The 24,353-nt window shown below is 43.6% G+C and overlaps 1 protein-coding gene across 2 annotated transcripts in view; it reads left to right on the top strand.

The window, feature by feature from the left end:
* Positions 1 to 620: 620 nt before the first annotated feature.
* scap (SREBF chaperone) overlaps positions 621 to 24,353 on the top strand; it is a 29,615-nt gene continuing 5,882 nt past the window's right edge. Inside the window, exons 1-14 of one of the 2 annotated variants that reach the window (XM_069711932.1) lie at positions 621 to 875; positions 7,093 to 7,293; positions 8,738 to 8,858; positions 9,387 to 9,544; positions 9,776 to 9,996; positions 11,747 to 11,852; positions 12,764 to 12,936; positions 13,961 to 14,087; positions 16,447 to 16,559; positions 16,663 to 16,757; positions 17,294 to 17,392; positions 18,409 to 18,621; positions 19,050 to 19,438; positions 21,378 to 21,527. In XM_069711932.1, coding sequence (XP_069568033.1) covers positions 7,172 to 7,293; positions 8,738 to 8,858; positions 9,387 to 9,544; positions 9,776 to 9,996; positions 11,747 to 11,852; positions 12,764 to 12,936; positions 13,961 to 14,087; positions 16,447 to 16,559; positions 16,663 to 16,757; positions 17,294 to 17,392; positions 18,409 to 18,621; positions 19,050 to 19,438; positions 21,378 to 21,527 — 2,087 coding nt within the window. In that variant the 5' untranslated portion in view covers positions 621 to 875; positions 7,093 to 7,171. Of the gene's footprint in view, positions 876 to 3,141; positions 3,224 to 7,092; positions 7,294 to 8,737; positions 8,859 to 9,386; positions 9,545 to 9,775; positions 9,997 to 11,746; positions 11,853 to 12,763; positions 12,937 to 13,960; positions 14,088 to 16,446; positions 16,560 to 16,662; positions 16,758 to 17,293; positions 17,393 to 18,408; positions 18,622 to 19,049; positions 19,439 to 21,377; positions 21,528 to 24,353 lie in introns of those variants that run through there. The other variant, XM_069711931.1, reaches the window with a different exon arrangement.

Below are 24,353 nucleotides of genomic sequence, written 5' to 3'. Positions count from 1 at the left end.
TTATTGCTTCCTGTATGCTGCTGTAGCGAAAAAAAATTCCCCTCGGGGATTAATAAAGTAACTACCTACCTAAAGGAATGAATATACTTTTTTTTTTTTTTTAAATGCACAGTATATACAAATAAAACATTTAATAAGATCAAGATTACATGAAATTAAAAAACAGTGCAGCCCACTGCTGTAATTTCAAGGTCATTTTTGCTTCTTTTTTTTGTGTGTGTGTTATTTTTGCATTATTAACAAATGTTTCATATAAATTTAATCAGCATTTTGTTTGGACAAGAGAAACTGCTTTATAGATCCCGTCCACCAGAGGGCGCTCCTCGTCCTGCTGTCCCCGCTGCAGGGTTGAGAGGTCGGAGTGGAAGAAGCATCTCGCTCGGAGGTTTTGACAACTAGAGACGCGGTGTTTCCTCCTCCGGCGTTTGCACGTTAAAGCAAACACCACCCACCAACACCACCCACCACCACCTCCACCTGCTCGACGGGACCGCAAAGCGGAACATTTGCGTCTCTCTGAAGTTTTGTCCAGGTAAGTGTGTGTGTGTGTGTGTGTGTGTGTGTGTATGCGCGCGCAGCATCGGCGTTGCGCGACTTAAACGTCGTGCTAATACCCGAGCGGAGCTAACTTTAGCATCACTTTGATACTCCGGCGTTCACGGTCCGGTTTGAGTGACGCTAACCACTCACAGTTTATTTATTTATTTATTTATCTATCTCGGGGGAGGAGGTCTCTCACCGTAAGGTCTTCCGGTGAAAACTAAATCCACCGACCCGGACCAGGGGCGTTCACGGAGGAGCTGACCGAGCTTAGCCGCCTGCTAAGCAGCGTTTATCTTCCTTCAATCACAAGTTTGTCCAGAGGTGCAAAGAAGGTAAAAAACAACAACAACAACAACACTACCGTTTAACGTTTTAGTTGTAGTATTAAAAAAACAACAACAATCTGTTTATTCCCGTTTTTAAAACGCTCTTGTTTTCTGCGTGCAGAAGTCACGCAAGAAAACGCGAGCGCGCTAACGAGCCCCCGAAGATTGTTTGGACCTAAAAAAAACCAAAAACGGGTGAAGTTGTGAATAAATGTTGTTTTTAGCCGAGCCGAAAACTCAGTTAAAGTATTTTGTCGCCTGCTTGGTGTTTTCAAACGATTAAAACGAGTGTTTGCGGAGTGAAAGTTGGTTAAAAAGTACGAATGGCGGATAAAGTCAAGCGACCATGGTTGACACTTTTTTTTTAACAGCAGCGGGTATGAATGTAGTTTTTGCATGGGACACATTACTGCTTGTTTTATATTTGATCTCTATTAGCGTTTAATTTGATTGCATTTTATCTGTTCTCATGCATCTCATTTATTTTTCTATACTTTTAAATGTTCCTTTATATCTTTTTTTTTTAAAGTCAAACACTTGGAGCTGCATTTCTTGTATGAAAGGTGCAAATAACGTTTTTTATTATTGTTATTATTATAATAAATTAGACCATTATTTTTGCTGAGTTGGTTTCTTCAAACTTGCATTGTTGACAAATTGTTGTGTGTTTTTTTTTGGGGGGGGGTGAGAAGTCACAGACAGACTTTGTTGTTGTTGTTGTTGTTTATCAACGTCAAGTTACATAATTTCTGACTATATGTGAAACTTGGTGTTTGGAAAACTTAAAAACAACAACCAAGTCTTCTCAAACCAGTTCTGCTATGCTTGGGTCAGTTTTCTTAAACATCCCACAGCTTTCATCTAAGTTTTAAAAAAACGGCACGTTATTCGATTTGGGACAGTTTCGGGACAGGGTGAAGGAAAACCACCGGACGTCCTGTGGCTCCGTGCATTTTGGGGAGACACGCACCGCACTGAACTTGCTCTTGGCAAGGCGAGTTTATTTGTGGAGCGCATTTCGACATCAAGGCAATTCGAAGTGCTTCACGTTAAGCCATTAAAAGCATCAAAACATAAGGCAAAGAGGAAAAAAAAAGGACATTTAAAAACAATTAAGAGCACGTGATTAAAACATTAATTAATGCAGTTTTAAGACATCCTCGAATCGGGTTCAGCGAAAGGCAACGAAACAGAATAAAGTCTCGATTTTAAAAGCAGCTGAGAGTCGCAGCAGACCTGCAGCTTTCTGGGGACTTTGTTCCAGATATGTGGAGCATTAAAATCTGGACGCTGCTTTCTCCATGTTTAGTCCTGACTCAGCAGAAAGGAGACGGCCTGAAGGGTGGGAGTGAGTGTGTGTGGGGGGGGGGGGGGTCTGGATGGTTCATAAAGTGTAGCAGCAGATCAGAAATGTGTTTTGGCCCCTTTTAAACCATTCAGCGCTTCACAGACCGGCAGCAGGATTTTAAAGCGGATTCTTCTTTCGGTGTAAAAAACCTCCAGGAACCGGAGTGACCCGATCCGGTTTCTCGGTCTCGAAGCTGCAGCCGTTCTGATTGACCTTTAACCTGTAAACACACCGTTACAGCAGTTGATGTTGCGACACACGGTTGCATCATCCCCCCCCCCACCAAATCTCTGCCATGTGCTTCACTTGTCTTGTGAAACCTATTTCACAATTATATATTTTTTTTTTTTCTAGCCTAGTTTAAACAGTCTGGATTGTAAAAGCACGTGCTGGAAAGAAAAAAAAAAAAGATGTTTGTTTGGATTTTTTTGGGGGTTTTGTTTTCTGTTTAAAAAAAGAAAGAAAATAACATCTGCATAATGATCCACAATTATAATCAGATGGCAACAGACTCCCTGCTACACACACACACACACACACACACACCGGTCATTATTAAGTGTTGGTTACTGATTAACAGGAAGTTTACCCTTTTTTTTTTTTTTTTTTTTTTTTATCATCAGCTGTGGCTGTAAAAGGCTGCGTTGCGGTAGATCGGCTCATCCACATCGAAGCTGGTGTCCGCGTTTGCGGCGGGACTAAATAGGTCTCCGCTGATCAGAGGCGCGAGCTTCGGCGTTATGCAACCATGTCCCTGAATTTGAATGCAATTATGCTACGGACACCGGACGCTGCGTAAAAGGAAAACAAAAAAAAGCTCTCCGGAGATGTTTGTGGATACCGGCGTGGCTTTTTTGGGGGGCCTCGGATTAATTCACGCGAAAACCTTTTTTTTTTTTTTTTATTTCTAACTGACACCCCAAAAAAAGTTGCTGATTATGCCGCTGAAATCCACAAACCCCGGAGATGCCTTTAAGTTGGGCATTTTAGGAAGTGTTGAAAAGAGGTAAGCTGTAGTTGTTGTTTTATTTTGTCCCTTTTTTTTTTTATGACATTTTCGGTGTCGGGTTAAAAACGTAGCGCTCCGTTTTGCTGACAGCCGGGTTTGCGGGCCCGGTGTCTTTTTATGAATCTCGACTTAATCTGTCTGAAATCTAATTGAAGCTACAATGATCTCCCTTCACTGAATTTTGCGCTCGCAGCGTTGAAGCGCTCTCTTGTCATCTCCTGTAACTTGGTTGTTTTTTGGAAGTGGGACCGGCGTCTCACGTGGGAGTCGTATAGAGTCCTCTTTGTTTAGATTATATGTCCACACACACACACAAGAAGTCCTGGGTTGTATTTTTTTTCCCGTCAGGTCGTCATGGAGATGTTTTTTGGGGTTTTTTTTTCCAGCAGAAACTTAAAAAAAAAAAAATGTATTTCCCTCCAGCCGGAGGAGTCGCCGGTATATATGTCCCCAAACCGGGCACCAGTCTGGCCGCACAGGACAGAATTCCCAAACAATCACTGGTCACCTGCCAGAAAGTCTTGACGGAGAGCCGGAGATACTTTTCCTCACCAGCAGTCGGCCCGGCGTTTCACTTTTCAACCGCGGTTTGGTGAAGTTTTTCCTCGTTAAGTTTTTTTTTTTTTTTTTTTTTTTAAACTTGCAATACACGGACAGACATCAGTGTCTATGGCTTTCCTTATGTACTGGCATGTTACACCGTCGGCTGGAAGGGATGAGGGTGAGGGAGGTGGTGGAGAGGGGAGGGGGGGGGGGGGCTGAGCCCTGCTCGTTGAGTTTTCCGATCAGCTCAATCCCGGATTAGTTCACTGACGAGGATGCTGCTGAGCCAAATCGGGCCTCACAGCGACGCCCCGCGTAAACCCGGCAGGCGAGCGGGACGGTCGGGACGGCTGAGAGATGGAGGCGCTCGTTCAAAGTCTTCCCCCGGCGGGACGGCGAGCGGGACCGTGACCCGGCCCCCGACGGCTCGACTCCAGACGCACAAAAAAAAAAAAGGGGGTCGAGAGTTTTTTTGTTTTTTTTTCCCAGAAGCCGTCGCCGTGTTTACTGTAAAGAGTATTTATAACAGCAGATCAAGAGACTCTCGAGGGCCCGAAACTCCTCCCAGGGAATGTTTCCGCTGGGGAGTGTGTGTGTTTTTTTTTTGGGGGGGGGTTGGTTGTTAACCGCTAGACACAGATTAGGCTAAAACAACACCGGCGCCGCTGCTTTCAGGGGACGCCGGCGGGCGCGAGTCGGAGAGATAAACCGGTCTCCCGTCGGCAGATACGGGTCTCGGAGCAGCGCCGGGCTCCCGCGGCGGATACGGCTTAAAATAACACCTCGTCTCGTCGCGGTAACGTTAACGACTTGCAGGCCGCCCGCTTTCGACATCCTGGGAGAAACTGTGCGTCTGCGTCTGCGCGCCAGGAAAGCAAGTTAAATATTGTAATAGAGCCGTGTTTAAACACCGATAGGCAGAGCTGAAACCGTCCGCTGAGCAAACACGCAGACGAGGAGCTGAGATTTGGGCAAAGGCGTCCACGGGAGGATTGAAAGAGCAGACTTTTTTGGGGGTGGTTTTTTTTGTTGTTGTTGTTGTTGTTGTTGTTGTTTCAAGTGAGGCTGAACTTCCCTAAAAGCAAAGAGTCAACACATTTCTTCCGCGTTAAGCGGCTCGTCCGCAGTGAAAGAAAATCAAAAGTTGACGTTGAATTTTAAGCGCGCTTCATTTCGGAGACTTTCAGCGTGAACACGCTTGCGTTGTCATTTTTATTTTTTATTTTTTTATTCTAGCGTCCCGATTTATTTGAGGAAAAATAGTTATTCTGGTGAAAGTCTTTTTTATGTATTTGTCATCAAATCGAAAGCGGCGAAAATGGTTCGATCGGTGGTTAGACCTCAAACAATAAGTCGATCTTTGTCTGAGAGTTTTATTCCCAAAAAACAGTCGTTAGTGACTATTTTCCTAATCGGTTAATCCTCCAATCAAATGTGAGACTTCGTCTGATTCCAGCTTCTCAAATCTGATGGTTTCCTCCACGTGAGAGTAAACGGATTATCTTTTGGATGAAAAAACAAAACAAAAAAAACAAGCAATTTGTATTGTTTGCTGACTTTTTTTTTTTGTTGTTGTTTTTTTTTTTTGGACTACTTGGCAAGCAAATTACTGAGCAAATGATAAACGGATCACTAGATGAGGAAAATAATTGTTCGTCGCCTCTGGCTGTAGCGTCACTAAAATCATATCGTACGCATCACGTCTGCTGGAGCTGCACATCTGGCTGATTGAATGGTGGTTTTTTTTAAAACCTAACTATTCAACTGCAGGTCCTCGTTAACAGGGGATGTGTGTCCGCACCTTTTTTTGGGGGGGAGGTGTGTGTGTGTGTGTGTGTGTGTGGGGGGGGGGGGGGGGGCTTGAATGAGCTGTGTGTTTGACACCAGCGAGCATGTGACCTGGTCTGAAGGAGGAAAAAAAAACACACCGTGCCTTTAGTCAGCAGTCATGTGTGCCAGCGCAAGACGCATGTAACTAATTAGGTGTTTGGGACAGAGGCCATCTCTGTGTGTGTGTGTGTGTGTGTGTGTGTGTGTGTGTGTGTGTGTGTGTGTGTGTGTGTGTGTGTGTGTGTGTGTGTGTGTGTTAGTCCTTGGAGATGTGCTACAGGATTCGCCCTGATAAGATACCAGATAACGTCTGTAAAAATGTATCTTCGGGCTACGATTTGCGTCTCGCTTGTGCTTCTTAAACTCCTACTTTTTTTGAAACGTGGACAACGGGGATCGCGTAACTTTGTCGAGGCAAGCAGAAAAGCGGTTGCTTTGATCGCAACACAAACTTTTCACTCCGCGTGGAAATAGACATATTGATAGACAGTAATGGGACGTCAGCAGTTCCTCTGTAAGTAGTAGTCCGCATTTTCCCCGGATCTGAAACGAATAGTCGGCTCGACAGAAAAAAGAAAAGAATTGGCAGCTATTTTGATGCTTTTCTTCGGTATACTGCGTCATATAATGTATTTGTTTTAAGTCGTAAAAAAAAAGTACCAAATATTCACTGGTAGCAGCTTCTTAAATGTGAGGAATTCCTGTTTCTCTGTGGTTGATACCATCAAGTTTTCTGAACTCTTGGTGGACAAAACAATCAAAAATAATCATTATTTTTCACTACTTTCTGACATGTATATTCTAAAGGGTTAATTAATTACTCAAAAAAAAATGTTTGATCAACTTCAAAGTGATTTATTGGTTGCAACCTGTAACCCAAAAGGTGAATGAAGCTGCCTGAGAACTCGAAACCAACAATGATTTTTTTTTTTTAGTTAATCTTTATTCTTTTTTTTTTTTTTTTTTTTTTTAATGATCACTTACAAAATGCTTATTAATATTCATCACAGTCCAAGTATGTGACTATAAAGCTGTTTTCTTGGGGCATTTTTGCAGCAGAGAAATGAAGTGATTTATTATCAGAAAAGTTGGAGTGCAAATAATTCTGTTAATTATGAGATTATAATCAGCGGTAATGAAATACTCTTTAAAATCTCCTCAACAAATCTGCCCAGTGGGCCCCCCAAAAAAAATAAAAAAAATAGGTACAACACAAGAAGTTTCAGTGTGTGTGTGTGTGTGTGTGTGTGTGAAGCTGTAAGTGTTTGAAGTTTTGAATAATTAAAAGATGAATTAATTTATTGTACCATATTCCCCTCCCGGGGCTTAAAAGTTATTCATATCAGGTGTCTGTGAATCTTTATCTTAATATGCGGGGTGAAATTTTAAATACTCCTTTTATATACATATTCTACAACATGAAACTGAGTGTTTTTTTTTTTTTTTTTTTAATAATAATTCGTTAATGTGTCGGCACACTCGCTTCCCCTCAGATCCCTGGATGCACCGCGGCGCCCCGTCCTCGGCCGCCCAGCGCTTCTCAATGGCCGGAAGTTGACCACGTCCGCCAAGATGACGCTGCGCGAGCGGCTGAGAGAGAAGATCTCGGCGGCCTTCTACCGCCACGGGCTGCTGTGCGCCTCCTACCCAGTACCCATCATCCTCTTCACCTCCGCCAGCATCCTCACCTGCTGGTAGGAACATCCCCCACCCCCGGCCAACGTTTCCGTTTCCGTTGCGCCGCATTCAGATTCAGTTCGAAAAAAAAATAATTTTTAAATGGTTTGGTGAACACATTGGGTAGGTGCATGCTGATTGGTTGAAATGAACCCGAGGTATACGCCCAGCGGGATGAAACGACATGCAAATGATTCCCCTTATGGAGGGTGGCCAGATCGATATTCGCACCAGTGAAACTGTGTGCGTGAAGGTTAACTTCACTTTCAGTGTTACAGATCCGTTTATGTCACATTTCCTGTGCGCAGCCCTACGAATGTGCCGTTACCTCCTCTTCGAAAGATGTCGCCTGCTGACGGTCAGTTTGTCACCCCTGCTTTTGGGTGTGTCCCTTTTTATAGCTGCTGTGCGGTAAATACTTCCGCCGGTGTGGTTGAACAACATGCCGACCAAACTGGCATTGTTCTGGCAAAAAGAAAGAAAGAAACCCGGCTCTTACAAATCTGCTGTAACCGCCGTGACCCCGGACGGATGGACGACTCCGTACCTCTTCGTGTCTGCTCTTTTGGTTTCGGCCTCCCGTTTTAAATCAAGAGAGAAAAGCAATCTTTGTCACCCGGCGCCGACGGACTGAATCGTAGAGAAACCGAGTGCACCGAGGAGACAAGTTAAACGGGCTCAACTCGACACAAAACATTTCACCGAACACACGCACGTTTCTGCTTCTTGCCGAATCGCCGGTCGGAGGACGAGGAGGCGGAGGTGGACTGTAGGTCAGAGAGTTGGCTGGGCTTCGTCTGTGAAGGCCTCGTAAGACAATCCCAGCGGTCTGAAAGCGCACCACATGCACCTGCTGCGCGCTTGTCCTCGCGGCACCTTACAGCAGGGGTGCCGGGGGTGGGGGGGGGATGAAAGAATAGAGCTGGACGACGGGGATGTTTAAAGGCAGGAGCAGGAGGGCTGTGAGAAAGTGGCCTTGTGAGAATGGGATGTCTGTCCCTCCATCTGCCTGTCAGGAGGGGGGCCGGCTCGGCACAAAAGAGGCCTTTGTGGAGGTACAGTGACCTAGGAGAGCGGAGGAGGCCGAGTGGGGGAGGGAAGCAGGGAGGGAGGGGAGGGAGGTGAGGGACAGGAAAAACAGAGAAGAGACCAGAGAGTTTCTGTCCAACTGACCGTTTTGTAGAAGAAGAGAGTATGTGTCCAAAGCGGGACGCGAAATTACCACACGGCGTCTGCGTGGAGGTGAATAATGTTGATTATTGATACCAGTGACTCAGCAAAAACTTCTCAGCTTCTTTCAATTCACTCCCAATCCCACTTTCAGTACATGCAGAAACAGACGTGTAAAAAAAAAAAAAAAAAAAAAAAAGAAAAGAGAATTGATTTTGTTTTAGAGATAAAAAAAAACTTCGAACTATCTCTTTCCCTCATGAATCGTATCTCTTTCCTTGTCTCTCACAGCTATCCGTTACTGAGGCTCCCCCTGCCCGGGACGGGTCCCGTGGAGTTCACCACAGGGGTGCGAGACTACAGCGTCCCTTCCCATGAGCCTCAGGGAGACCTCGGTGAACGGCCTGACTGGGTAGGAGAGAATTATTATTATTTTTTTTTTACATATTTATTCCTCCCGCTACATTCATTCTTTAACACTGAAATCTACCTGCTCATCCAAACCTGAGACTATCTCTGATCTTAAGCCTAAATGTGCACCCTTTGAATTGATAAAAACAAATACGGAGATAAATTGTTTTTACGTTTTCCTCCGACACACACACACACACACACACACACACACACACACACACACACACACACACACACACACACACACACACACACACACACACACACACACGTATGAGTTTTACAGCAAAGATGGAGGCTCATGAATAATAAAGCAGAATCTGAATACAAAGAAGTGGCTTACTTTTTTTGTCAGCAGTTGTTTTAATTCACAAAAAAATACAAAAAAAAAAGACTTTCACTGTCTTGAGTTCTGGCGTAAAGACTTTAGGTTACAGTGGTAACCCCGGTTACCTGACTGAAGCACTTCCTGTGTGTCTCTAAATGTGTGCTTGTGCGCGTGTGTGTGTGTGTGTGCTCGCTGTAGTACCGGGGTTCTCCGGTCGCCTACATCCAGCAGGTGTTGGTGAAGGGGGCGGTGTCTCCGTGGGACAGCAGCCTGGTGCCGGTGGACGTGTTTCGGTCGCCGCTGAGTCGAGTCTTCACCCTGCTGGAGGAGATCCGCAACCACGTCCACTCCGACAGGTAAACGCAGTATTCGATCGAACAAATGCCGCAGTGGAGAAATACAACATTGCAAATGAAAAGTTCTGCGTTCAGATCCTATCAGCGTAAAAGAAGACTCGAGTAAAATGACCCACGATGCAAAAAAATGTAATTGAAACAGTTAAAAGAGAATTGTAGAAATTAGGATTGTTTGGTATCTGTGAGCTTTTCTCTCACCTCCTCTCCTCTGCCTTCTCCTCGTCTCGTCAGCTCCGGCATTCGCAGTCTGGAGACGCTTTGTCTCCAGGTGACGGACCTGTTTCCGGGGTTACGGCGGATGCAGTCGGTGCTGCCGGAGCACGGCTGCCTGCTCGTCTCCCCCGGCAACTACTGGCAGAACCAGCGGGAGCTGTTCGACTCGGACCCCGACCTCCTCAAGACCATCCAGAAGCACGAACCGAAAGGCCTTCACACCTCGGCGACCCTGCGAGGTTAGGGATGAGCGAGCGGGACTCGACATGATCGGAGATGGTGCATAAGAAGACAGTGTGATATCTAAATTTAAAAAAAAAAAACATGATCTCCATTTTTGTATTTGGCTTCAAGTTATTTTATTAGAAATTATGAAAAAGTTTTGGGGATTTTGAAGGAGACGGCAGATTTTTTTTTAGCCTCCTGTTGTTCGGAGGTTTTAAGGTTGAGTTCACGTCTCTTTGTGAACTGTCAAACGTTGAGGCCCGTGACGGATTGATCGGAGTAGAGCATTCATGAATATCTCACCTCAATCCGTCCAAAAAAAATAATAATTATGAACCAACTTGAACTCGAGCGACATATTTCTGGTTATCTGTCATCCACTGACGTTTAAAAAAAAAATTTTTTTTTATTGGACAATAAATTCATTGTTGTCAAGACTGTTTTTAAGGGTTTTGAGACTCAAACAAAACAAAAATTGCAAACTCAGCATTTTCCAAAAAAGACATTCACTTGTTCTTGAACTTTTCAGGTGTGAGAGGCACCGATACAATAAGGGAGCAATTACGATTGGGATTGTTATCGGATCTTTTACTCCCAACACCGTTTTTTTTTTTTTTTTTTTTTCATTCCTACAAATTCTAAACACTCCCGAGTTCTAGGAATTTAGTTTTGGTAAGAGATTCCCAGTGTTGAAAAGTGGTGGTTTCCTCATCTAATGTATTTTCAGGGGTTAAAATGGTGCCTTATATTCAGTTCCATATGTTTGGTAAAACTGCTTCATAAAGCTGCAGAATAAACTCTTAATAAGTCCGTCTGACCGCCTTGTTGGAAGTAGCCTCCCATCAGTCAGCATTGTTGGGGGGAGGCGGGGTAGGGGGGGAGGGATTAGTCGTATCAGCCACCTAAGAGGCTTTTCATAATGATCGAGCACAAGCAGTCTCATTCCATGGGAACTTAATGAATTCTCTTCCAACTTTACCCACTGACACAGTGAACCATGTCCGCCCTCCCCGTCCCCGTCCCCGGCCGCCCGAAAAGAAAAAAGAAGCCAACTCAGCATTTCTTGTCCTCGCCGTGCAGCTCAAAGTGATTTAAGAGCTGGGAAGCTGCTCGTGGAGTCAGAGTCAGGGCAGCTTTTGGCTGCCAGATAACAAAAAAAAATGAAATGCTGCTTTTCGGACAGCTGTGAAATGAATCCCAGCTGCTTATAAGTCCGCAGAGATGATATCAAGGTTAGGAGGAAATACACATGGACGTGATGGGTGTTTTTTTTTTTTAGGTTATCCAGGTGTGAACAAATGCAATAGTTAACTTTAGGCGCGTTAACCCCCTTTTGTCTCACACACATTTTGGGATTAGATATCCCCCAACGGAGATTTCCACGTTTAGAGTTGCACTAAAAAAACAACAAAAAACAATAAAGTCCCCTTTCGGCCGGTCCACGGCGTACAACACGTCCTCGGTCCCTCCCTCGGGGAACATCGGTTATGTGCGTAGCCTTTAGTTATTTCGCTGTACTTCAATTCAATTTGATTTACGCCGCCCCAAATCACAACACGGGTTATTTTCATGGCACTTCACACATTAAAGTCCAGAATTTATTTCTTACAACAGCATTATACAGAGGAAACCCAACAATTCAACAATTCCCACATAAGCTAGGAGGGGGAAAAAAAACCCACCTCTTTTAAGGGAGAAAATAAACCTCGTGGGCAAATTCTACTTTTAACTTATTAATTGTGTGTGTGTGTGTTTTTCTTTTAGACCTGCTGTTCGGCGTCCTGGGGAAGTACACCGGGGTCAGTCACTACAACAGGAAGAGGGTGGTGACGTACACAATCACTTTCGTGCTTTCCAGCTACGATGCAAGGTGAGTTACATTTACAAGAGAGGGGGGGGGGGATTTGTTTTACTTGAATTTCAGACCTTTCATCTCCTCCTATTTTACTTCTTTTTTTTTTTTTTTTTACTTTTTCCACCGTGTAAAGACCAACTGTCTTAGGGCCAGTTGGGACGAGAGGATTTTGAAAATTTGTAACTACTCGCAATTTGTCGGTCGGCAGCCTCGCAAGTCTTTACACCGAAAGCAACAAGACGAGATGGTGCGACATCTCCACGGCAACGACTCTCTGAACTTTTCATTTTAACTGACGGCCATTCAGTCTTTTTGTCGTAGCTGGATATCATTTCTAGCGTCTGTAACCATGAGTGATGGCAGAGTTGCATTTTTTTTTTTTTTTTTTTTTTTTGATGAATTGGCGAAAACAAAACAAAAACAAGAGTTTCCGGAGGTTTGTGTGACATGTTGTTGCCGCCAGCGAATTCGCCGATGACTGAAAACAAATTCGTCGCGCCGTCTCCCGACATCTTTACGACCCGAGAGCTGTCAAACGGCACGTCACTTTTTCTTTTTTTTTTCCGAGGTTACGATGTCAAAACGACAGTCTGAAAGATGTTAACCGAGTGTTTTCGAGAGCCTGACGACAGGAGACTGCGAGTCTGTGACAAACTACGCAAATAAGTGTCACAAACGGTGTTACATGTTGCAATCACACAAGAGAAGTGGCTTTAACGATGATTGCGCTCTTCTCGTATGATTGACAGGACGAGTGTATAAATGCCTCCTTTTTTCTCCAAAACGGATGTCGGAGGTCTTGTTATAATCGGTACGTTTCCTTTGTGTGTGTGTGTGTGTGTGTGTGTGTGTGTGTGTGTGTGTGTGTGTGTGTGTGTGTGTGTGTGTGTGTGTGTGTGTGTGTGTGTGTGTGTGTATCCGTCCAGGTTCCTGGGCAGCCTGCGGGCCCGCCTCAAGCAGCTCCACCCGTCAGCCAACTGCAGCCTGAGAGACGACCACATGGTTCACGTCCACTTCAAAGAGGAGATCGGCATCGCCGAGCTCATCCCCCTCGTCACCACCTACATCATCCTTTTCGCCTACATCTACTTCTCCACCCGTGAGTCCACCGCTTTTATTTATCTCGCCTTCTTTGTTTTGTTTGTTGTTGGTTTTTTTTTCCCCCCACCTTTTTCTTCCCAACGCCTCAGCCCTGGTAACTCTTGAAAACGCCCCAAAGGTTTGTCGATCTGGTCTTGGTTTGCGCCTTGTGTGTTGTGCGCACGTGTGTTTTGAGTGCCAAGGTTGTTCCCGTCTGCCGCGGGGATTATCCTCACACGGGAACATTGCACGCCGCTGTAAGAATGTACCGAGCTAACCCCCACAGCGACTTGCCAAGCGCAAACATTAGTTCAGAGGACATCACACACACACACACACACACACACACACACACACACACACACACACACACACACACACACACACACACACACAGTCAAAGTACTCAGAATGAACTTTCACACTCAAGCTGATTAGCTGATTCACGTTTGGCACCTCGGTAAATACGACTTTTTAAAGGGAATTTGCTTGAGAAACCTCAAAACGCCTAGGAAGGGCAGTTTTGATTAGTTTATTTTTCAAGTTGAAACTTCTCAGGCAAGATGAGAAAAGTATATTCCCCCCCCCCCCCCCTCACAACTTCCCCACCCCAAAAAATATAAAGGGAGCAATATTTTTAAGTTAATGTCAGTTTTTGTTTTGTTTTTATTCATTTATTCATTTTTTGCTGGTATAGCTATAAACTATCACTTTTTTTTTGTATGTTAATCATCATGCAGCAATTTTCGTGATTCAAATATTCAAATTTGGCTTTTGAATGCAAATCTCTTTAAGTTTGAAAAATAGATGATTGGACTATTCAGGTTTTGAAACATTATTAACACTGGATCAGTTTTAGTTTAAGAAACACCTAATGTAATTGAAGTCTTCCTCGTTTCCCTCCAACTTTCAAAAATCATTTGAAGTGTTTGTTAAGAGAACTTCTCCCCTCCGCTGCCGAGGTATTGAGTAGTTGACTATTGTACCGTGGGTTGCCACGGTGTCCCGTTTCTTCAACGCCTTTCCCTTCTGCTTCCTCGCAGGTAAGATCGACATGGTGAAGTCGAAGTGGGGTCTGGCTCTGGCTGCCGTGGTAACGGTCCTCAGCTCCCTGCTCATGTCCGTGGGACTGTGTACGCTGTTTGGACTGACGCCCACGCTCAACGGAGGGTAGGGAGGCCCACTTTTTCTACATGCCTCGGTGTATGAACATAACTATCGATGATTGGTCTCAACTCTTATTTGTTGGTTTGCAAGGAACAAAATAGAAATGGTGAGATATTATCCGACATGTTTTTGCCACAAGGAATACAATTTTTTTTTTAAAATGTTGCCTTAAGGCAAGTTGATGTGAAAATGAATTCAAAACCAGGAAGTCATTTGAACTTGATACTTGATGCTGAGGTTTCCTGTTGATTATATTATCAACTTTTAGACGGAAGGAAGCTGTTCAAGCATTTGGGTCATTTTGTTTTTAGTTTTTTATTAGCCGTTCTTTCCTGTTTGCACCCGACTGAAATATCTCGGCAACCGCCGGATGGTTTGAAGTTTTGTGCCGACATTTGTGGGCTTTTAGAGGATAGTCGTTTGACTGTGATCTCCTGATTTGTTTTATCGTGACATTTTTAAACAGCTATTGAATGTACTGCAAACAAAATCGGTGTTTTTCAAATATTCACGCTGCCCAGAGGATGAATCCGAACCACTTTGGCTAACTTTTCATTTAGTTCCAGCATGAGGTCAAAATTATACTTTTATGATCAGATACCATTAAAATACTTTGTGTTTAGTGTTATATATTTGACTAAAAGATTGTGAACATGCTAGATGGGGTCAAATGTTGTCAGCAATCGGAATTTATTTAGCAACTTTGCCAAAGTGCGGCCTGACCCATCTCACAGCTTGTGTTGCAGTTTTTTTTTTTAAAGTAGGGTCAATTTTATCAAGACACATGGTGGAAAATCTGCCTGAAAACAATTCGTATCCAAGTAGTTTGAGAGATCACGGTAAAATGATTGAATGTAGCTTCCTTGGAACGATGTCTGCAGCTGTTGTGTGCTCTTTATGCCCGACATGCAAATATATCCTGTTCATTTTTTACTGCCCCAGCAGGCTGTTGCAGTTTCATTGTCGCTTATCATATTCACAGAAAGGCAAGGACAGGCCTCACACACACACACACACACACACACACACACACACACACACACACACACACACACACACACACACACACACACACACACACACACACACACACACACGCACACCAGATTATTGATTTTGCACTTCCTCTCTAATGATGGATTTGTGTTAATGTTTACATTGGGGTGGAAGGGGGTGGGAGGGCAACAAAAAGTCAGTGTGTTAGTGTGGATTTAAAAAAAAAAAAAAAAGGACTGGGTATGGAAGCGTGGAAGTGGGTTGGATCACCTGAGGGGGCGGAGCTACGGCGACATTCAACGGTCGTCCAATCGTTCGAGGACGATTAGAAAGCCGACGTCATGGCGTGACAGTGAACACGCCGTCGTCCAACCACCGAGTAGGACCCACGCAGGTCCGCTGTTGGCCGTGCTTTGTACCGTGTGCGCGAAAAAAAAAAACCCCAAAAAAACCACACACACAAGGTCAACATAACGTTTTGCCGAGTCACAATCAGCTTCACACACGGGGCCGCGGAGATAGCGTTGTGTGTGTGTGTGCGTATTAGTGTGTGTGCGTACACTGTTCCTGAGTGCATCTGATGTAACGCGCAGTTGACTCCTCTGTGACCCAGTTCCATACTTTGCTCCAGTTTATCTATACCCTCAATCTAATCTCTCTCTACACTTCGCCAGGGGAGGAAAATCCCAGCAGACATCTGCCAAATATTGACAAATAAGTTTGAACTTAGTTGATTATTGGCTTCTTTTTTTTTTTTTTTCTAGCAGCAGCGCTGATTGGAAAATGATCTTCTTTTTGAAAGTCGCTTTTGGCTCGTTTCACATTTAGTTTTGAGATCCAGGCGTCGCTGTCGACTTCTTTATATTGGGGCTGCAATATGAATCATAGGGTCATAGCTCCCACGCAATCTCATTTCTAAATGACAAACAATTCTGCCGCCTTTTCATTTGGTACATCAGCAGCATCAAAGCAACGAATAAGGAAGTGGCATCACATCATTCGATGCAGCAGCGGCTGGCAATAAGGAAAATATACCTAATGAAGAAGAGTGAGAGACACGGCAGACTTATAAGAGAAGATCATAATTTTAGTTTTATCCAGAGTCGTGCAGCCCAAGGTCATACTGATGTCCACATGCGGTTGATGTTCATCACTCTTTTTCACATCACTTAATTTATTTGTTTTTGGGTAATTCTTTTCCGAAGGGGTTCCTCTGTTGTGTCTTTGGTATAAAACAGAAAGTGTAAAACGAACCACCACTTTAAAAGCAGGGGAATGTGATTGAAATGTAACTGCAGATGATCACATATGGACAAAAAAAACCCACCCAAAAACTCATTTAGTTTTTGCTGTTTTCTCTCTGCAGCGAGATCTTCCCTTACCTGGTGGTGGTGATCGGCCTGGAGAACGTCTTGGTCCTCACCAAGTCTGTGGTTTCCACTCCCGTCGACCTCGAGGTCAAACTACGCATCGCTCAGGGTGTGTTGCTGTGTGTGTCGTAAACTGATTATTAGACATATTCTGTGGTTTTTTTGGTTTTTTTTTTTTTTTTATATATTAATGCTGCTCTTTATCTCTGCAGGCCTTAGTAATGAGAGCTGGTCTATCATGAAGAACATGGCCACTGAACTGTGCATCATCCTCATTGGATATTTCACTCTGGTGCCAGCTATACAGGTAACCAGGTGCTAATAATAGAAAATAGTTTCTAGATATGTCTCGTGAAGATCCACTCTGTGAAGTGCCCCCCCCACATTTCACCCCCCTCTTCCTCCTGAAAGAAACAATATACGAACGTACTCATAGAACTGTAGTTATGTCTAGTAACTACTATTTATTTACTTAGTTCCTGTGCACCCATTTCATTTCGGAGTTGCTCATGCATTTTCCTGTCACTGAAAGTCGCGCTAATTTGTCTGAGAAACAAGTTGGCCGCAGGTGAACGTAGCTAGAGTCGATGACACCTGCACTCATTACGTGACTGGAAAAAAAAACTTAAAAAAAAAAAAAAAAAGCGCAATAAAAGCTTAAAGTTAAGCTATCGGTGGACGAACCTGAAAACCAGACCAGCAGAGGAAACGCTGCTGTCTCTTATGCAACAACTTCCTGTTTTGTCCAAGTGAGCAAAGCGTAATGGTACATTAAGCTAAGTGGGAATACTAACGTGTGGTTAGCGTGTGCTGTGGTGTAACGCTTGTTACTCTACTTTGTAGGAGTTCTGTCTTTTTGCTGTGGTGGGGCTGGTGTCTGACTTCTTCCTGCAGATGTTCTTCTTCACTACAGTTCTGTCTATTGACATCCGCCGCATGGAGGTGAGAGACACACGCACACGCACACGCACACACACACACACACACACACACACACACACACACACACACACACACACACACACACACACACACACACACACACACACGTGCACGCATTCAAAACTGAGTTTGTATTCATCATCAAAGTAATCGTTGTTGTCACATTTTGAGAATTCACTTCACTAATGATTCTATTTAAGTAACATATATTAGCCACTCAAGATATCAGCCTCAAAGTTAAATAGAAGTCAACCTTTGAAAACCTTTGTGTATATTCATCTCCTGTTGTTGTACAATTTCTGTTATAACCAACCAGAATGACGACTGACTCGATGTGTGACTTATTTGAGCGTTACATTTTGTTCAGAATCGCTTGTTGGATCTGAAAATCCAAAAAAATAACACGCGCTGCACCAACTATGACTCGCACACACAAAACCTCCTACTCATGAGCAAATATAGGACACAGAGGAGGTCAGGTGGAGGTCACAGGCCCACATACATTCACCGCATAGTTTTCAGATGACTGTTTCCCCACATTATTGAAAACCCTCTTACTGTTTGTTCTTTTTGCTGTCACGTACGTACCCAAACCTTTCAGTAGTGTTCAGCTCAGTGCTAAGCTGATAAGCATTAGCACCACAAGCTTCTACACTTGCATACAGAAAACAACTAGAGTATCCAGAAACCTTTAATCCCTCCAAAGTATATGTGGTATATGTACAATATGATTGATGGGGATTGTTGATAATTGTTTAGCCTACAAAATGTTCATTGCAGTTTAACGCAGCCCAGTTATTTACAGGATTCAAGTCAAATGACAAAAAAAACAACTTTAGGTTACAGAGATAACCCCGGTTCTCTGATAACATGAGTGATACCTCACTCGTTATGTTCTGATGGGATACCTTGCGAATGTTTGAAAGAGAACTTTAGGTTACAGAGATAACCCCGGTTCTCCGATAACTCGTCACAGTAAGCAAAATCTTTTAAACCGCGTAATTTCCCCCTACCAGCTGGCCGACCTGAACCGCCGCCTGCCGGCCGAAGCGGGTTTGCCGCCGCCCAAGCCGGGCCCCCTGCGTACACGGGAGGCCCCCCCTCCGCCCCGACCCTCCCCGCACACGATCACCCTGCAGACGCCGGCCTTCAGGAACCTGAGGCTCCCCAAGAGGCTGCGCGTGGTCTACTTCCTGGCCCGCACACGGCTGGCTCAGCGCATCATCATGGTGAGAAGACGGAAGCAAAACTGACCGTGAATCTGTGTGAAATTTGGCTGTTTCTCATGTAAAATGTATAGAATTAACATCGTTAAAAAACATCAACTAGTGGCTGGAAGCTTAATGCTATGTCCACAACTAGCTAACTGAGCCAACACTATTAGTGCATCTAAAGACTAATTTGTTGCATCAATTGGTAAAAATTTATTTATGCATAACTAAACAACAAAAAGTGAGTATGCGGGGCCATTAAAAGATACCCATAATGTATTATAATATATGAATGTTAACAAATATACAGACTTAGATTTTTTTTTTTTTTTTTTTAAACAGCAAATGGGTGGATAATTGACTTCAAGTTTAAGTGAATATTAATTAAATGTAAGCTGACATTCTTGCAGTGCTGATCATTACGAACATTTTAAATATTTCTCCAGGTTGGCACGGTGATCTGGATCGGCATCCTCGTCTATACAGACCCGGCCGGGATCCGCACCTACCTGGCGGCGCAGGTGTCTGAGCAAAGCCCCATGGGAGACCCCGGGGGAAGCGGTCTGCCCCCTCACCTCGGCGTGGCGCCGGTTTTTCGCGGGGGGGATCCGACCAGCACCCTGAGCATCCACCCGGCACCGGCTCCGACTCCCTTACCCGAGAACCAATCGCAGGGCCACCACGGCCCGGCGAGGGGGGTGCTTTTCCGCCATGCCCCGCCCCCTGCCGTGCCTCAAATCACCTGGGGGGCGGAGGACGAGGAGGGGTGGAGGAGATTGTCCTTCAGGCACTGGCCGTCGCTCTTCAGCTACTACAACATCACTTTAGCAAAAAGGTGAGAGGAGGCGGAGGATTTTATTCAGTGTTCATCAGTCACAGCGTTTCTGAATTTTACTCTGTTGTGGACTGAAAAGGAAGATACTTAAAGCCAGGTTAGATTTAGATTTACCTCCAGGTAATGTATTGAGTGAACAGAGTCAATCAGGTTGACAAATAATGAGTGATCGATTTCCATGAGGTCACTTTCAAATTCAAAAAAATTGTGGGTTTTATGATGTCAACAGCGAGGGAAATGTGAAAATGATAAATACATTTCTTTAAACTGGAGAAACTGAAGCAGTAAAATTCACCCATTTTTAAGTTCTTGCCTTTTTAAGATTTATTTTTTCAGCCCAAAAAGATAATAATGATAACTTTATTTATACGGCACCTTTAAAAACAGAGTTTACAAAGTGCTCGACAGAGAAGCAAAGCACTTGACATATCGTCAATACCGGTAAACATTTAAGAAAACAGGAGGCAAAAAAGACCAAACCATAAAGGTAATGAATACAACAAAACCAAACAAATAACCAAAACAAGCAAATGGAACAGAAAACAAATAAATGAATAAAATAAACAAACAAAAACAGGGGAACAAAAGAACTGCATAAAAGAAGCAGGATCTGTGTTTCAAAACTTAACTGAGAGTCAAACATTACTTCAAAGCAATTCTATAAAAATGGGTTTTAAGAAGTGATTTAAAAGAAGTCAATGATTCTGCAAGCCTTATCTCCTCAGGTAGGTCATTCCAAAGTTGAGGGGCCCTAATGGCAAAAGCATGGTCACCCTTTGATTTTAAGTGTCGACTTTGGAACGGCCAGAAGGGCCCCACCGGAGGATCTAAGGCTGCGAGTTGGCTCAAATAGGGCTAACATTTCAATAATGTAGCTCGGGGCCAGACCGAGGCGGGTGGAGAGAGGCCAGAAGCCTGGCTGCTGCATTCTAGACTAGTTGGAGGCGGGAGATAGATTTTTGGTTTATGCCAGAAAGGAGGGAGTTGCAGTAATCGAGTCGAGAAAATGAGTGCATGAATTACTTTTTCCAGGTCAGAGTGTGACGGTATGGGTTTGATTTTGGAGATTGTTCTTAATTGAAAGAAGCAGGACTGGACAATTTTTTTTTTATCTGTGTTTCAAAACTTAACTGAGAGTCAAACATTACTCTCAAGTTTCTGGCAACAGGTTTTAAATAAGCAGACAGGGGACCAAGTTGACTCTCAATGAGACCGGTGTTATTGTTTGGGGAATTGAACAATATGACTTCTGATTTTGAGTTGTTGAGCTGAAGAAAGTTTTGAACCATCCAACAGTTAATGTCAGAGAGACAATCTTAAGACAGCAGCCAGGCTCTTTGGGTCACCAGGTCTCAGCGGAAGGTATATCTGTGTGTCGTCTGCATAGCAATGAAAAGATACATCGTGTCGTTGGAGGATTTGGCCGAGTGGAAGCATGTAGATAGAAAATAAAATTGGACCTAAAATTGAACCTTGTGGTACACCACAGGTAATGTGTGTCGTGGAAGATGAGTAATTGCCTCTAGGTTCTTTCTAAAAGGTAAGAATAAAACCACCTAAACCAGCTACGATAGCATGCAGAGATTAAAGTCACTCCTGTGATCGTTTTCCATGAAATGGAAAAACTACACTACCTGTACAGATGGTACACTTTATTATTTATTCATATTATATTGTCCTGGCAGAAACTTATCCATTTTTTTTTCTCGATAAAATCTTTATCAATAAGTTTCTCAATCACTGTCAAACAGCAGCTCTCTGACTGGCTTTAAATATAAAGGTGAAGGGAAGAACAAGTGGACAAACATCAGACCCACAACTCCCGGCGCGTTTTTTGTCCCGATGCAAAGAAACGTGCGTTGGCCTCCGTTGTTTTCCCGAAATGGATCGTCTCATCAGGTTGTTTTTTTTCACGTCCTCTCTCTCTGTCCGTTTCCAGGTACATCAGCATCTTACCCGTCATTCCCGTCACCATTCACCTGAGCCCGCAGGACGCCATCGAGACGCGTCACCCTCAGGACACGAGACACCCTCCGCCACCCATCCCCAAGGTTTCTGCAGACCTGCAGATGGACCTCACCCTCTACAAGTAAGCGCAGAGAAACGCACGGACGTAAAACGAACCCTCCCGGTGTTTTCTTTTTACACCTTTTACGGGATCAAGTCCTGCAAATGTCCAAGGTTTTTTTGAAATCCACAATCCCATAGGTTGTGCTAACTTTGAGGTTCAGGGAAGAAAAGACTCTTTGAACCGTTTTCGGGGGGGCATGAGCCTCCCAGACAAATTAACATTATTTTGTAAAAAGAATCGTTTCAAACGCATATCTCATCAAAAGAAAACATGGACTTGGTTTGGGCATCAAATTCAGGGCATCTTGGTGACTCACCTAATAATTCTTCCCCAAAAAAACAACAACAAAATGATCATACTAGAGGCATATTGCTAAAGCACTTAAAATATGTCTCCCTAAATTAAAAACAATAAGAAATCTGATCCCTGTCAAGCTGCATTTGTAAATGCGTCATAAATGCCGTTATTTTTTTGGAGCCAGATCTGTTAAGTTAATGTTATTTATATAGTTGTGCAGTACCGATATTTGTGTTTTATTGTTTCACAACATGAAAATGATTATGAAATATGCTCCTGGTTTAAAAAAAAAAAAAAAACCACTCGTACACATAAGCAGGAGCTCCAGCTCCAAGATGACCTTGACCTTGACCTTGACGGTTGGCTCTCTCCAGCTGTGTGTCATTGAACTGATTGCTCAGTGGACATTGAAGCCTTTAAGTCCTCTCTGCAGTAGAAACTCCAGTTGCGCTGCAGGTTGTTTTAATGTTTCAAGACTTTGGATTTACTCCGTGTACTGCAGGGTTAAGTTGGTTTGTTTTTTTTAACGTCTAAATGAAGGGAGTACAAGAGAAGCCTCATCTTTGGCTTGACTTGTAGTTCACTGTGTCAAGTGTTATCTTATCAGAGGCAGAGATAGAGACTCGGGTCCCATTCACACATTGATATGCATCTCGGCTGATTCCGATGACGCGTTGAAGACACATCGAGATCGGATCTTCGGGAAAAAAAAAAAAAAAAAGAGGATGATCTTCCTGTAACGTTCACAAGATGAAGCTTTGGATTTTCAAGACAAAACTGAAAACATTTCTAATACTAATTTGGTGACCTTGCCGAGAATGCTGCACTACGCTGAGGTGACTTCTTTTTTTTTTTTTTTTATCAAATAAACCGACATCCTCTATAAGCAGACTTATACACATTTTTTGTGTTAACAGCATCATGTCAAAGGGGAAAAACAACAAGACGACGAAAGTAAAGTTCTTTGGATTTCTTCTTCTTCTCTAGTTTCCGGCAGCCTCGGGAAGCACGGCGAAGCGCGTTGCTGCCTCCTGCTGGCTAAAAGAAAAAAAAAAGTTTTGATCCTTGCAAATGTAAATGTTGCACATGTAGAGAGTGAATTGCGATCCCAAGCCGTCACTGGAGACACAAAGAGACGCATGTTAACGGTAGGTGTGAACGGAGTCATAAAGGGAGAGAACAAAAGACAAAGGAGGCTGGTTTCTGCCTTCAGCAATATTTCCTTTCAGCCTGACCGGACCAACCGGGCCGACTGGTTGCTTCCAGCATTTGACAGCTCTCTCCCCGCGAGAGGAGCCATTCAGGTGTGGGACGGTTAATGTTAATCCTTCTCCGTGAGAAGTTTTAATCTTGCGGCGTAATTTCGCTTCTGTTGGTCTCAGACGATGTTTCAGTCAAAGCTTTGTACGTCTTTCCAGCAGTTATTATTTCGGACTGTTCTGGATCGGAAAAAACGTGTGCGGGAAGGGTGTGTTTGTGTTGCCGTGACGACGCTGCGTGTCCCCAGTCAATCCCCATCATTTTATTTTTTTTAATTTTTTATATATACATGATGACAAGGAAGTTTTATTCTTATGTCTTAAATTGTAATTGATGTAAATGCCTTAATTTTTTTATTTTTTTTTAAAAATAACCTTACAACAGCAGCATTTATTTTGGGTGCCAAAAGGAGAGTCGATTCTTGGCAAAGTGACCAAATTCGCATTAGAAATGTTTTCAGCGTTGTCTTGGAAATCCAAAGCTTCATCTGGGGTCATGTTATGGTGAACGTTACAGGAAGATCATCCTCTGTTCATTTTTTTTTTTTTTTTTTTTTTTTAAACCATGAAATAACTGAAACTGGTTCAGTCTCCTCTCCAGGTTTTATCAGCTGCTACTTCTCTCACCCACCCGGCCCTCAGTCCGCCATTAAGTTTTCACTTTGCCGTGTGGTGTTGTGTAAGGAAGTCACCCTGACTGCTGAGTGGAGGTTCTTCACTTCATCTTTGGACGGCAGACATGAAGGCCATCAGCTGTTCTGGGCTCAGGGTCGCGACCTTGACAGTCGGGGAAGTTACAGCTGAGTTCAAATGACTCAGAGTCAGACAGAAGGTCGACGTGATAAAGAATCTCAAGAAAGAACCTTCACATGCAACAAGAATCCCCATTCACGCTCTATTACGCTCACTTCTTCCACATTTATCTGAACGTTTATCTGCTTTTACACACTACGCTGTCTTTATAATCCACTTCATTCTGTCTCCATAAACCAATAATCAGCTCTGTCTTATAAATGACGCAGTAAATGCAGTAAATGAACCCGACTTCCTCCTGAATATGCGTTTAGATTTGTTCGATGTTGCTCTGCAAGCTTCTTTTCCTCTTTTATAAAGTAATAACAAATAATAAAGAGGATTATTTAAAAAAAATTAAATAAATAAATAAAAAAAAAATTCCCTTTTAAAACTGTGTCGATGTAACTATGAGCCTAAAATCGAAGGGAGAAAACTCCTACCCGAGGAATGAGTGGTTATCTTCAATGACACCCTAACCCAATATACTATTGGT

Source organism: Brachyistius frenatus, unplaced genomic scaffold (genome assembly GCF_029030835.1).
Source record: "Brachyistius frenatus isolate BFR_SWC_R1_liver_20210118 unplaced genomic scaffold, ASM2903083v1 Contig_104, whole genome shotgun sequence".
NCBI lineage: Eukaryota > Metazoa > Chordata > Actinopteri > Embiotocidae > Brachyistius > Brachyistius frenatus.
Note: the sequence above shows the minus strand (reverse complement) of the source record. Positions and strands in the feature narration are given on the sequence as shown.